Source organism: Mirounga leonina, unplaced genomic scaffold (assembly GCF_011800145.1).
Source record: "Mirounga leonina isolate KUSES-001 unplaced genomic scaffold, KU_Mleo_1.0 Mir_200, whole genome shotgun sequence".
In the NCBI taxonomy this organism is placed as follows: Eukaryota; Metazoa; Chordata; class Mammalia; order Carnivora; family Phocidae; genus Mirounga; species Mirounga leonina.
The window spans coordinates 11,470,578-11,484,671 of record NW_023270503.1 but is presented as its reverse complement, the minus strand read 5'-3'; the positions used below and the strand labels follow the sequence as shown (position 1 = coordinate 11,484,671).

Sequence of the window (14,094 nt, the reverse complement as noted above, 5' to 3'; positions counted from 1 at the left end):
GTGAAATAGTGCATGCAAATAATGACAGCTGAAGGTAGTGAAACAGATCAGGGCGATTACAAGGTGAAAGGAACCAGAGGGGCGGCAGTTGGGCAGAGGGAACTCAGCTGCCTGCTGGTGTCTGGGTCCTGCTCTTCTGTCCTCCAGGCTCTGATGCGAGCGAGCGCTCCAACACCAGACCTGCACCTCTTGAGTCTCTCCCGACTTTGTAAATAAAACCCTGGCATCAGGCCCCTTCTGACCTCACCTGGAAACGACAGCCAGATGCTGCCCGAGGGCTCCCTTCTGTGAGAGGTGGCTGGTCTGCTGGGGGGAGCTGAGCTCGGGAAGGGGCCCTGGCACTCCAGCTCACAGAGGCAGGTATCAAGCAGAAACCCAAAGAAAAGGAATCAGATTTCTGGTGTAGGAAAATGTTAGGGTTCAACAGCCAAAAAAGAGTTCTTGAGATGTCTTTGGTACAAAAAGGTGGTTTTATTAAAGCCCGAGGACAGGACCCGTAGGCAGGAAGAGCTGCACTGGGGTTGTAAGGGGTGGTGATTATACACTTGCAAGTTGGGAGGGGGTTAGGGACAGAGCAAACCTCCAAGGTCTTTTGGAAACAAGGTTTCTAGGACCCTGAGGGGGCTAGCTCTTGTTGGGGATGGTCATTTATTATTGTTTAGTAAACCCTCAGTCAGGAGACCCTTCAGATGTGTTATCAGTGGGCCATAATGCTTGGAGGAGAATTCCTAACATGTATCTTGGGGTGGGCAGGTAGAGATAAAGGGAGCTTCCAAAGGAATTTCTGCATGTTTAAAGTAGACCCCAGGATCCTGGAGGGTCGGGCTAGGATTGCCTTTTGCCCCTTATCAAAGTGTCAACATCAAGGCAGTTGAGTCCCTAGAGAAATGTCACTTGGCCTGTCAATGGGCTGTAAGTAGTAAGGAAACTGAAGAATTTTTCTTCTGCCTTTGTTTCCTACATCAGTTACCTTGGCACTGACCTCTCCTAAGTCTTCGGAAAACTGTGGGGAGGAAGTCCACTGGCAGAAGGGCCTGCTCCCAAGTGTAGCCAGTTGCCCTCCCAACAGGGAACCTGATACCAGGCAGGGGGAAACCCCTCAACCAGTGTGCTATCAGTTCCTGGAAGGTGTGGTCAGTGGGAGGGGGAGGGGGATGGTCAAGGAGGAACTGGTGGTTGCTCAATCTCTGACCCCTTCCTTTGTCCACCCTTCCCTCTCAACCTGTTTCCCTGACATAGGTGGGATGGGGGTAGGGTCACCAGACCTGCTAAATACAAATTCAAGACACCCTGGTCAAGTTCAGTGGCAGATAAACAACAGATAATGTTTTAGTATAAGTCTGCCCTGTGCAATTTTGGAGATAGACTTAAAAAGTGTTCTTTCTCTGAAATTCAAATTTATCTGGCAATCCTAGGTACAGATCATATGCTGGGGAGAGCCTGCAGCAAATCCAGACAGGACAGACAGCCAGGGTCAGAGCCAGTGATAGAGAAAGGGACCCATCGGAGGGCACATCCGGTAATCCTGCAGCTCCTGAGGAAGGCCTGGAGGAAAGTGAAATGGATTCCACAGCAGGAACGCAGCAGGGGCCCTGGGGAGGCTCGGCCCGACTCTACCCTGGACCCCCACCCAATAAGGCAGGGACATGAGCGCCTCAGAGCAGGCTGGGCCTCAGTTGGTCCCCTTGACTCCCCATTATGTTCTGGGTGACCTTAGTCAACTGGACAAAGGTCAGGCTGGGCCTGCTCTGTGTATGGGTGGGGTGGAGTGCTGGGGGGGGTGTCCAAGTGTCTGAGTGGAGAAGCAGACCTCTTGAGGGGTCTTGCAGCTTCTCCCTTGCATAGGAGCAGGACTGCAACCCCACCTCACCTCTGCTCCCCATCACAGAGGCATATCACGGCATCACTCCTCAGAATTTGGACCCCCACCCACTCTTTCCTATCCCCATCCCTGGAAGCAGCCAGTTTCTCTTCATCTGTAGGTCTTACCCACACTTCAGTGCTCTTTCTAATAAAAAGAATCATAATGATAACTACAAATTATGGAATACATCCTCTCGGCCAGGCATCTTGTTTCATCTTGGCAGTGACCTTATGAAGTAAATACCATCATTATTCCCATTTTACAGATGAGGAAAACGGAGGCTCAGGAAGGTGAATGAAGTTATCAAAGGCTTCTCGCTTGCTTTTCACAGCAGTAGAAGAAGACTCAAATGTAGGACTGTGTGGCTCTGGGGCCCATGCTCCGTCTATTTTGTAGAGCTGGTAGTATTGTGCCCTGCTCCATGTCTGCCCTTTGGCCAGGAGTCCTGGGGGGAGAGCACAGACTGAGTTTTTTCCTACCCAAATCCTCAGTCCCTGGCACGGAGGAAATAATAGTGTTTGTTAAAAGATTAAATCTTGTTGGAAGATCAAAATGGACCTTTATCCCTCCCCTGTCCCCTGGCCCTCTGCCTATCCTCCCAGGCCTTGTAGCAGCCGACACTTGGCATGTGAAGAGCCTTCCATGTGTCCATTTTCAGCCGGGGCTAGGGCCCAGAGGAAGGAACTGGCTTGTGACTTCGTCTGTCCTGTAGCTCTCCTCCAAAGGAAGCCCCTCCCCAGGCCCGCCTGGGCCCAGGGACATGTCCTTAGTCCCTAGAGGAGATAATGCCTTTGTCCCTACTCAGATAAACAAACAGAGCTGCTAGATGTGTAAGTAGAGGTGCAGGAGCAGCGCCTCATCCGCGGAGATGGACCCAGCCTTCCTTTTAAGGTCACCGGCAGAAGCCAGAGGACCGCAAGGCCCAGTTTAATGGAAAGGTCAAGTTTAGCCCATTTTGTAGATGGATAAACAGGCCCAGAGCAGGGAGGCCTTGCCCCCATGCCACCAGCTGCCCTGCCTTTTCCCACACAGAAGCACAGAGCCTCGGGGTCGTACCATTCAGGGGCACTCTTCGTAATGGGGCCTCTGTATATGCACCCCCTAGAGTCTGGTGTCAGAGCAGGCTTTCCGCATCCCTGTGCTCACATGCACGCCTCACCACCACCCGTGACTCTGGGCCCCTATAGACCCTTCTACTCTCGCCACCCCCACCCTGCACTGTCAGAGCAGAGCCACAGGAAGCAGGGCCAGCAAGTGTGCAAACTGAGAGCCAAGATGGGGAAGTTTATTTTCCAAGAATCATCTAAACACATGGGGAGTATTTTTAGTCCCTGGTTCCCACCCAGATGCCAAATGTAAACAGGGGGCCAGAGGGAGGCCAGAGAGATGGGCCATCGGGGGACAGAGCAGCCAGCAGAGACAGGGTGGGACAGGGTGCTACAGACCCCACCCTACCCCTGGTCCAAAGATACCTCCCTGCAAACTGCCACAGGCCAAAAGTGGGAGCTGGGGAGGTAGAGAGAAGTGAGCCCAAATTCTGACAGGTCCCCTTGATGTAGGAAAGATGTTAGGGTTCAAAGCCAACGGCCAAGAATTCTTGAGATGTCATTGCTGCAAAAAGGTAGCTTTATTAAAACACAGGGACAGGACCCATAGAGCAGAAGGAGCTGCACTGGGGTCCTGAGGAGTGGCCCATTATACACTTGCAAGTTGGGAGAGGGTTAGGGACAGAACAAACTTCCAAGGTCTTTTGGAAACAAGGTTTCCAGGATCCTGAGGGGGCTAACTATTGTTAGAAAAAGGGCATTTGGGCGCCTGGGTGGCTCAGTAGGTTGGGTGGCTGCCTTTGGCTCAGGTCGTGATCCTGGAGTCTCAGGATCGAGTCCCGCATCGGGCTCCCTGCTCGGCGGGGAGTCTGCTTCTCCCTCTGACCCTCCCCACTCTCATGCTCTCTCTCTCTCAAGCAAATAAATAAAATCTTAAAAAAAGAAAAGAAAAAGGGCATTTATTACTGTTTCGTAAAAACTCAGTGAGGAGACCCTTCAGATGTGTATCAGTGGGCCGTATGCTTAGAAGAGGATTCCTAACATGTATCTTGGTTGGGGGTGGGAATAGAGATAAAGGGAGCTTCCAAAGAAATTTCTGCATGTTTAAAGTAGACTCCAGGATCCTGGAGGGTCGGGCTAGGATTACCTTTTGCCCCTTATCAAAGTGTCAACATCAAGGCAGTTAAGTCCCTAGAGAAATGTCACTTGGCCTGTCAATGGGCCGTAAATAGTAAGGAAACTGAAGAATTTTTCTTCTGCCTTTGTTTCCCCCATCACCCTAACCTCTCTCTCTGCCTCAGCATCTCGTCTGTGCAACAGAGGAAGAACACCACCCTTACAGGATTGTAGTGAGGCCCATGTCTGGCACTCAGCGCCATCCAACGAATGTGTCTCATGGTCTGCGCTGGGAGCCAGCAACCCCAGAGAAGTCAGGTGGTGACCCAAACTATCAGGCACTGAGCCTTCCCCAGGCCTGGCCAGCCGCAGTGAGTGTGCGTGCAAGTGTGTGTGTACTCATTGTATGCCCAGTGCGGTGACCAAGGGGCAGTGGAAGTAAATGAAAGCAGGGCTGTGGGGAGGGTAGGCTGGGCCCTCTTTCTGAATAAGGGGGCCCCTGGTAGCCCCCTAACATCTCTGGCAGAGTTGTGTCAGGAGCCAGGCTCGGTCTCTAGAAAGGGGTCTGCCCAGGGTGGTGGGGCAGCACGGAAGGATTGAATGGACTCAGAAGAGGAGACTCTCTAGAACCCACACACCCCACAAGAGGGATTGCCTGTCAGGCTCAACCTCCAGGGTGTGGGAGCCAATTCCAGGAAGGGCTCCTGCAGCCACTGGCCAGGAATGACCTTGCTATGAATCACGTGCTGACAGCACTTACTGGGCCTTAGGCGTGAGGGAGGGCGGACACAACTCAGGGAAGAGGTTTCAGCCCTGGGACCGGAACAAGCTGTGCCCGTCCTGGCACCCACTGGCCAGGTTTATTACTGTGGGGTCAGGGGGACGAGGGAGGGTCACGTGCCTTCCCCCTGGGCTCCTTGAGTCCCTTGGAGAGAGCTGGGGCTTCCGGGTCCTGCTGCCCTGTTACTCACTGAGTGCTGCCTGGAGGGCCCGGACGGGTGGCCCTGGGGCTTAGTGGTGGGGGCACAGTTGGGATTTCTGAGAGCCCTGAGCCTCGGGTGGGAGGGGGTACTACTCTCAGATCCCCCAGGGGCTGCACCAGGAACCAAAGAGAACAGGTTTGGTGTCCACACACCCCCTGCTGACACAGGCTGCCTGCTGTTGCCATGGTGATGGTAATACCACACCCCTCACGGCTACGTGGTCACCTGCAGGAAGGGAGGGGGTGCTTATTCTTGGTCACGAAGGGGAAAAGGGGAGGGGAGGCTCTGGAGGGGAAAAGGGGCGGTCAGGGGCTCTGAGAGTGTCAGGGCAGCAGAAGGCGTAGAGGTCACCTCCACCAACCAGATCCCTCCAGAGACCGAGGGCTTGCAGGGGGTGGGGGTGGAGGGGCTTCTAGCACCAGGTAATGGGATCCCTCAAGTGTCTGATTAGCTTGCATATCTTCCTGTGGGGAAGTTCACCACCTCCAGATGGTAGAACCTGCTAGAACCCACCCCTCCCCCAGGGACCCCTCTTCACCCAGCAAGCCTCATTCTCCTCCCCTTCCACGAGCTCATGCTCCACAATCCAGCCCTGCCCCGGATGATGAGATCCCAGAGCCTGGGGCCCCTCGACCCCTGCTTGCCTGGCTTGGGACCTGTCCTTGGGCCCCTTATCTCCTTCTCCCTCAGTTTTCTGGACCCTCCTCCTCCCCATACCTGCCTCCTCCTGGTCTCACAAAGTGTCCAAAGACCCTCGGATTCACCTTGGATCACTGCAGCTGCCTCCCCTCCCCCCGCCCCACTGCAGCCCCTGCTTCCCCCAACGGAGCGCATGAGACCCCTCTGCTCTAGCCTCTCATGTTCAAAACCAGCATCCTTACAATGTCCTCCTACAAGCCCTCCCTGCCCCCCACACACTTAACCTCTCCCTTTTCCTCTTTACCTCTCCCATTCCCCTGCCCTCCAGCTCTCTCTTGAGGGCTTTCTCCTTCCCTCACTCCACTCCTGCTGGCCTCCCTGCTCTTCCTCTGACTGGCGCCCTTCCCTCCCCACAGGAACACCTGCTGGCTCCCAGATGGCCCCCCTCCCTGGCCTCCTTCAAGTCTTCCCGATGTCCCTTCCGGCTGAGACCTTCCCTAACCACCTTCCCTTCCCGATTATCCTTTTCCATAGCTCTTACTGCCTTCTGATATGCTGTATGATGTTTATTTTATTCATAGTGACTCCAGCTAGACTGGACTCCAGGAGGGCCGGCATTTTTCGTCTGCCTTCCCTGCCACATCCCCAGTGCCTAGAACATAGGCGCTCAAGAAATATTTGGGCAAAGAAATGAACCCCCTGGCACCTACCTTGCCTAGGCTGCATGCACACTCCAGGCCGAGGACAGAGGAGACAGCGCTGGGCTGGGGGCTGAGGCATCTCTGCCAGAGCCCCACCACGTGGCCTCCATCCAGCCTGCTCTCTGTTCTGAGCTTCGGCTTCCTCCGTTATACAGTGAGGAGGCTGGATTGGAACTTCTATGGCTTTCTCTGTGTTGGAACTCAGAGCTGTCTTTGCATCTCTCCAAGTGGGGTGTAGACAGGGAGTTCACAAAGGTGGGAGGGGGTGCCTCATGGTCCCTGCTCAGAAGAAATCTCCAGGACTTCAGGCCCCTCCCCTGGAACGGCGGCGGGTTGAGGGGAACAGGGCAGGGATAGTCACGGAAACTAAAAATAGACCTGAGAGAGTTTTCTCCAAAAATATATCCATTTAATCATCATCAAAATCCAAGCTAGGAAGCCTGAGGAATGGAGGCCCCAGGCCTCTACACGCTGAGAGCAGAGGTCAAGTGTCCAGAAGGGAGCGATCATCGGAGGAAGCCAGCCATCAGGCAGGTGAGCGTGGGAACCATCAGGGTGGGCAGGGGCAAGGGAAGCAGCTGTCCTGGGGCCTGAGACTTGAACACGAGGCGCTGCCCCTGGTCCTGCAAGGGCCTGACGTTATCTGTCATTCTCAGTGTCTGCTCCTTATCATAGTACAGCTTCTTGGAGAATGTGACGATCTGTGGAAGGGACCGGGCTCAGCAGGAAGCCAGGAGCGAGCAGACCTGTGCTCCCTGCTGTGTGACCCCAGGCCAGTCACCTTGCCTCTCTGAGCCCTCTTTAGTAAAAGGGCTCAGAATCCCTAGCTCTCAGGTTTCTTTTTGTTTTGGTTTTGTTTTTTGTTGTTGTTTTTTTTCCCTAGCTCTCAGGTTTTTGTGCAGATGAAAAGAATAAGGGATGTAGAGTGCTGGGCACTGGTAGGGGCTTAGTTCCCACTAGCTTCCCTTAGCCAGGTGGACACACAGCTCATGGTTTTGAGGGCCCATAATCACTGATCACTGCTGTATTATCACTTACTATAGAACAGTGGTTCTCAGACTTGAGCGCGTGAGCATCACGGCGGGGCGGGGGGGGGTGCCTGTTGGGCCCCACATTGCCAGGCCCCACCCCTGGAGTTTCTGATTCAGTAGGACAGGGTGGGGGCAGTGAGTTCCGAGAAATGAAATGTCTAGCATGTTGATGCCCCTGGACCAGGGACCACCTTTGAGAGCCACTGTTCAGCAGTAAAAGTATCCCTGGAGCAGGGATCTGGGCCCTTGGGTTCACAGCTGTATCCCTGGAGCCTAGTGGTTGTAAGGCCTCGAGTACCCTTGTTGAATGAATGGACTGGTCTCCTACTGTGGCTGCACGGCCCCTCTCTCAGCTGCTCCTGGCCAGCCCTGGACCCTCCCCCTTGCTGACCCTTCCTCCCCCACCAGACACCAGCTCCCTGCCCTCAGCTGGACAACTCCCACCTACCTGCAGGGGGCAGCATGGAGGCCTTTTCTGACTGCTCCTGCCACAGCCTCCCCCTCAAGCCCTCAAGCCAGGGACGGGATAGGCGAGAGCTTTCTTGTTTGTCTGCCCCAGGGAGGGTCTATGGATTCAACCAAAGGACCTCAGCTCCCTGGGGTGCCCCATCCCCACCCCAGCCCAGGGGGCCTCCGTGAGGATCCAAAGGGATGGTTTCTGGAGAACTGGGCGGTGGGAGGCCGCACCCTTGGCTGGGGCCCTATGTACCTGATCCCTGTGGAGCTGAATGCGTTCCTGGAACACGGTCCAGACAACCGTCTCTTGGCAGCCTGGAGTGGTAAGTGAGCCCAGGTAGCGGTAGTAATGCCTCAGTTTCTCCTTCTTGGGGAGCAGGTCGAACAGGCTGATGCTCTCTTTCATCGTGGTGTTCATCGCTGGGGCAGAGGTAGGTACAGAGGACACCGTCGATTGGCGGGGGAAGCAGGGGATCCCTGAGAGCCCCGGCCACCGCATCACCCCAGCCCTTCCTCTGTAGGAAGAAGTCTCCTTCCCTCCCCTCCCCCCCCAGCCACTCACAGGGTCTGGGGACATGAGACAGCGCCTCCACCAGGGGCTGGAAGCCATCATTCTCCTCAGATCTGACCTGGAACAGAAGGGGAGGGGGCTTGAGAGGGACCCGTGGAGAGCCAGTGCTGACGACCAGTCCATTCTCCTGGTCTGGGGTGGGGAGGGCAGGCAGCTTCTGGGACTGAGGCCCTGAGAGGCTCTGGCCTCCCCACCTGGGGGTATACAAGCTGCTGAGAAACAGAGGGGAAGTCGGGGCCCCCCAGCCCCCCCCCCCCCGCCTTGCTGGAATCCCAGATCTCTGGATCCTAAGCAGCAGCTTCTCAGCCCCTGGGGGATGAGGGTCCCACCTCCACCAGGAAGGCCAGCACTGCAATCTCATCTTTGGAATCCTGGGCCTCTTTCTCGTTCCTCGATGTCCCCTTCTCTTTCTTATGTACTATGTGCATCTGGTGGGGGAGGGGAATGGAGAGAGGACCTATGAGGGGGCTGGAGCACCCTTCTTGCCCAAGGCAGGTCCACCCAGAGCCCAGCCAGGCACCGCCCTGGAAAAGGGCCCTCACCTCCATGGCAAAGCGACCCCCATCGATGGTGTGCTCTGAGCCCCCATCCAACCCCTCGGACCAGTGCAGGTGCAGCTGTGTGGCCCGGTACTGGGCAGTCAGTCCTCCTCCAGTGATGGAAGCCTCGCCCTCCAGCAACACCATCACTGGAGGGCACAAGAGGGGGCTGAGTCCTCGCACCCACCTCCCCAGCCCCTCCCAGCCCCACCCACACAGAACCTTCTCTCCTGCCCCCCACCCTTCACAGGCTACAGTCCTGGGCCCCGCAGGGACAGGATGGGATCAGACAGGTGGTACAGCCCAGACCTGTCGCTGGCCGCGCGCTGCCTCCCGCCCCTGCCCTGGCCTGCCTCTCCCTCTGCACACCCCCGCTGCCCCAAACATGCACCTCAGCCCAGTCCCTCCCCTGCTTCAAGCCCCTCCCTGATGCTGGGGCCTTCTCAGTGTCCAGCCTCCTCAGCCCCCAGGTGACCCGCACCTGGGCCCAGTTCAGCTGCTCCTGGCCTGACTCTGGCCCGTCCTAGTTCTGCTCTCGGCCTCCATGCACACGGCGCCACACATGATTTTCTGAACATCCCAAGCCACTTCATACCTCTGCGCCTTTGCCATATTGTTCCCTCTTCCTAGAACGCTGCCTGCCCCTCCTCCACCCAGACTGCCCTGATGAAAGTACTGAAGATACTGTGAAGTGCTCCTTCCCTTCCAAAGCCCGGCCTGTTTCCCCTACCCCCCACCCCTGGGCTTTGCAGCCCCCCCGCAGCAAAGGTGGACGTGGAGGAGCCCCCCAGCCCCTGCCTGCCCAGGTCCCCCCTTCCACCTGCCCGAGACCCACCTGAATGCCCGTTGTTCTGGACTCTCCACTTTTGCTTCTTGTCATAGCCAGAGAAGGAGAAGGGTCCCAGGTCTGGGTCTACCTGTGCCTTTGTAGTGACAATGTTGATGGGGGACTGGCGGTTCTTCTGGCAGTCTTCACCCCACTGGCTAGGCCCTGAGCAGGGAGGGCTGAGAGTCAGGGGCACATGGCACCTCCTCAAGTTCAAGGAGGGGAAGGAGGGAGTGCTTGGAAGCCGTGAGTGGAGTCCCCTGGAAGGGGACCTAGGAAAGGACAAGCTGACTAACAGTAAACATTATCTGAGGGCTTGGAAGCGGGGAAGGAGACCCTGGAGGATGCTGATTCCCTGAACACAGGTGGTTGGGGCTTGGGGAGGGAGCAACACTGTTCAGTCACTGAAACAGGGCGTAGGCAGCAGGAGAGCAGACTGCAGGGAAATGGATCAACGGTTGAAAAATAAATGCTAAGGACAACCTCCCAGGTCCACCCGAAGAGGTGCCACTGGAATAGAACCAACTCTATTTTGTTCTAAGAGCCCAATGCGGGGCACCCAGCTGGCTCAGTTGGTGGAGGATGTGACTCTCGATCTCAGTGTTGTGAGTTCAAGCCCCAGGTTGGGCAGGGAGCCTACTTAAAAAAAAAAAAAAAGTAAAATGTGTCTCTATATCTGATGCTACTGCTGATTTGTTTGTTAGAACACTTCCCCTCTTAGTGACAATGACAGGAGATGCCAGGGAAGACTCGGGTCACTCTACCTTCCCTGTCCTCTGAACACCAGGACTGTGTGTGTGTGTTTGAAGAACTGATATCTGACTGGGGGACCATCATTCCCCTTATCCTTCCCACCCTCCTGGGTTTTCATTTTGACTTGGGCAGTCCCCACCACGCAGAAAAGCCTGTCCCCAGGACTTGCTGTACTCACCCAAGCAAGTATAGTTGAAGGCCTTGGCTTGGATCTCGTAGCACCAGTGTGACTCTGGGGTAGACAGAGGAAGGCTGTGAGGCCTGTGTTTAGTGTATTTGCACACACACGTGTCTAGGAATAGAGCTGAGCTGTGTGCACATCAGCAGCCCTCTGGGTGTGTATGTGTGTGTACACAGTGGGTCAGAGACTAGGAATATCTCTGGAATCAGAGACCCCCTTGGGTTGGGGTAGAGCATTCCTGGAGTCTGGGACAGAGGCCCAAAGGAAGGAGACTTGAGAAAATATAGGGATGGGGAGAGAAGTGGTAGAAGCCGCCAGGCCCCAGGTGACCCATGGCTGATCAACTGGTCATCGTGCCCAGGGCACTGGTCCTCAGGCTAAACAGCCGCTCTTGAGGGGCATTGGGAGGTCCTCTGAGGCCCTTGCTGCTACCCCCGGGCTGGCCTTGCAGTTGCTATCAGCCTCCTCCTCCTCCCTTGTGTCTCCCACCCCAAACCTGGAAGGGAGGTTCTGGCGAGAGGACAGGAAGAGATTTAGTTAGGCCCAGTCTCCCCTCCTGGGACAATAGAGCCAAGTTCAGCTTGGCTGCCTTCCCAGACTTGATCCGGCATGATGGAGATTAGACTAGCCCTTCCCTGGAACACACGCTCTTGTGTGATTAAGACCCATTCTGGACTAAACTCTCACAGCCCACCAGGGAAGGCAGTCAAGCCTTTTCCCCTGTCCCACCACCCCAAAATCCTGGGACAGGGGAGCAGATTCAGGTTCTAATCCCAGCTCTGGTTCAGGGCAGTAGAACCAGCATCCCTGAAAAGAGGCTGCACTGCAAACATACTACACTAAATGCAAGATATTACCCAACAGGGGAAACTGCCAGGGCAGGGCGCCTTGGAACCTTCTGCGCTTTCCCTAAAACTGCTCTATAATTATAGTCTATTGATTAAAAAAAAAAAAAGGCTGCAGCAGTAGGATGGACAAAACATTTGATCCAGAACTGGAATTCTGGCTGGACCATTTAGGGGCAAGTCACCTTAATCTCCCTGAGCCTCAGTTTTCTCATCTGTCAAATGGAGCTAAGAGCATCCGCCTCATTGGGCTGTGGGAGGATTAAATGAGAGATGGTAGAGTCGTCCAGGCAGCCCAGAAGCATAGTAAAGTCCCCAGTGAGTCCTTACTTTCCCCGGCCTCCCTCCCATTGGCCTCAGATCAGTGCGCAGATGGCCAAAGCCCAGGCTGGGCAGAGAGGAGAGAAATGAAGTGAGCTGGAAAGAAATCAGGGATGAGAAAATTCCCAAGAAAAGCACAGCTTCCCACTCAGCCTGAGCTGAGGCCTCTGAGCACCTCCGCCCCCTTCTCTTGGGGCTGCCTCCATCCACCCCACCTCTGCTGGGGTCTCTGGAATGAGGCCAGGGTTGGGCAGGAGCCAGGAGGAGGTCAGGTTGTCGGTAGGGGAGGGGACGAGGGGCTCCAGGCCAGGAGAGTGAGCATCCCCAGAAAATGGAGCACCTTCTCGCTCCAGGCCCCTCAGAACCAGCTAGGGCTTTGCATTTGCCAGCTCTGGGTCCGGGGCTTCACTGGCCGCCTGCCATGCCAGTCCGACCGCTTTCAGAATCTGCCAGTTCCTGCAGTGTCCTCCCCACGTCTTCCATCCGCTGCCCCCCACCCCCCCGCCGAGGGGAATTTCCGCATCCCAGGAACCCCCGTGTGGGTCAACTCTGCAAGGGGCAGAGGCCCCTCTCTGCAGGTGGCCAGAGTGGGAAGTTGGAGCCTGCTCACCTGGCTCAGTCCTGGCTCAGTCCTGGCTCTGGCTCTTGCTTCATCTCTACAGGAGAGTTCATTAACTTTGCTGAGCCCTCCATTCTACCTCAGGCAGAACGAACTGCTACCGAACAGCCCGGGACTGTGGTCGGGGTCTGAGGAGACGGATGGAGCTCACTTGTACCCGTTAAAAGGCTCCTTGTTGTAATTCACCTGTGTCCTCCCCTCTCAAAGGTCCTGAAGGCAGAAGGGGCCTCCAAGGTTGACTGGAAGCCCCAATGGAAACTCTTCCAGGGGAAGCCTTGCTGAAGCCAGAGTCCTGAGGAAGGGCGGACCCTTCTCTCAGCCTCCCCAGGGCCCATCTGGTTCAGGCTGAGCCATTCTCGGGAACGTGCTCTTCCCTGACTCTGGCGACAGCTCCTTGTTTTGTAATGGTGACCTCTGATCCACTACCTTAATCACGGAGACTTTCGACCCGTGTGGCCGAATGCTCTTGTAACTACCCTCTTCGGGAGGTGAGAACCAGGAAAACAGTGTTGATGAGGCCAGGGGTCAGGTCTATGTCCATGAGCTGAGGTGGCAGGGTTATAAACCAGCTCAGGTTCCTGTAGTCATTCATGAAAGGGCTGCCCTTGCAAATAATGACAAGCCTGCTGCCTCAGTCCATCTCCAGAGGGCCTGGGAAGGAGAGGGGCTCCCCACAGACAGATCTTGGCTCCAAGCTCCAGGTTCTACCTAGGTGACCCGCCCGAACCAGGGATGCAGTCATCAACCATCACCAATCACCCAGCCACTGTCCCCCACCCTTGACTTGCCCCCCCATCCCCTTTCTTTAGAGTCGACTCAAGAAGTTCTCTCTGATGGACCTTGCTCACTCTACCCATCCCCTCTGTGGGGAAGAAGGAATCCTGGAAACTAGCTCAGCAAAACCCAAGTATGTCCTGGCAAAGTCTCAGCAACTCCCGGCCAGGGTTCTGGGGCCCCAAAGACACCTAGGATCCTCTCCCCTCCTCCTCCCTCCATGGCAGCACATACTCTGGGTCATCTGATGTGTATCCTGGTCACTCTCTAGCCTCAAGTGTCCCAGGGGATGAAATGGGTAGAGGAAGACAGGCCCCAAGACGGTTTCCAGTCAGAAAGCCCCAGCGCTTAAGGGGAGCACAGCTTGTAGGAGGGGGCAGCTGAGCTAGATTCCTGGCTGGCTGGCCCCAGGCCGGTGGTAGAGCATGACGCCATCACGCACGGGGGGGGGGGGGGTCTGCCACGCGCCACTCAGGTACCCCACGAAGCACTTACAGCCACTAGCTCACCTGAATCCTTAAAACACCTGAAGTCAGAATTCTCTCTATATTGTGAGAAAACTGAGGTGAAGTGACTTACCCAGGGCCACACAGCTACAAAGTAACGGAATTAATTGCAAAGTGTTTCTCTTTTCCCTTTCTACTGAGCCCAGCCCCTTAGGTAGGTTTCAAACTCCATGGTTACATATAAATTTTTTCACATCCCGGCTTTCCTCTTTTCTCCTTCCTCCCCTCCTAGGAAGAAGCCAGTAGTTTCTGCAAGATTCCCCTCATCCCCTCCACCACACACACACACACACACACACACACACACACACACACACACACAC

The 14,094-nt window shown here is 55.7% G+C and overlaps 1 protein-coding gene across 1 annotated transcript in view; it reads right to left on the bottom strand.

Annotated features, from left to right (window-relative positions):
• Positions 1-6,736: 6,736 nt before the first annotated feature.
• The window catches only part of CA4 (carbonic anhydrase 4), an 8,646-nt gene continuing 1,288 nt past the window's right edge, over positions 6,737-14,094 (bottom strand). Inside the window, exons 2-8 of the mRNA XM_035026663.1 lie at positions 10,704-10,757; positions 9,782-9,937; positions 8,950-9,095; positions 8,737-8,835; positions 8,399-8,465; positions 8,090-8,256; positions 6,737-7,050 (exon numbers count right to left, since the gene is read on the bottom strand). Of these exons, the coding sequence (XP_034882554.1) occupies positions 6,856-7,050; positions 8,090-8,256; positions 8,399-8,465; positions 8,737-8,835; positions 8,950-9,095; positions 9,782-9,937; positions 10,704-10,757 (884 nt within the window). The 3' untranslated portion in view covers positions 6,737-6,855. The remainder of the gene's footprint in view (positions 7,051-8,089; positions 8,257-8,398; positions 8,466-8,736; positions 8,836-8,949; positions 9,096-9,781; positions 9,938-10,703; positions 10,758-14,094) is intronic.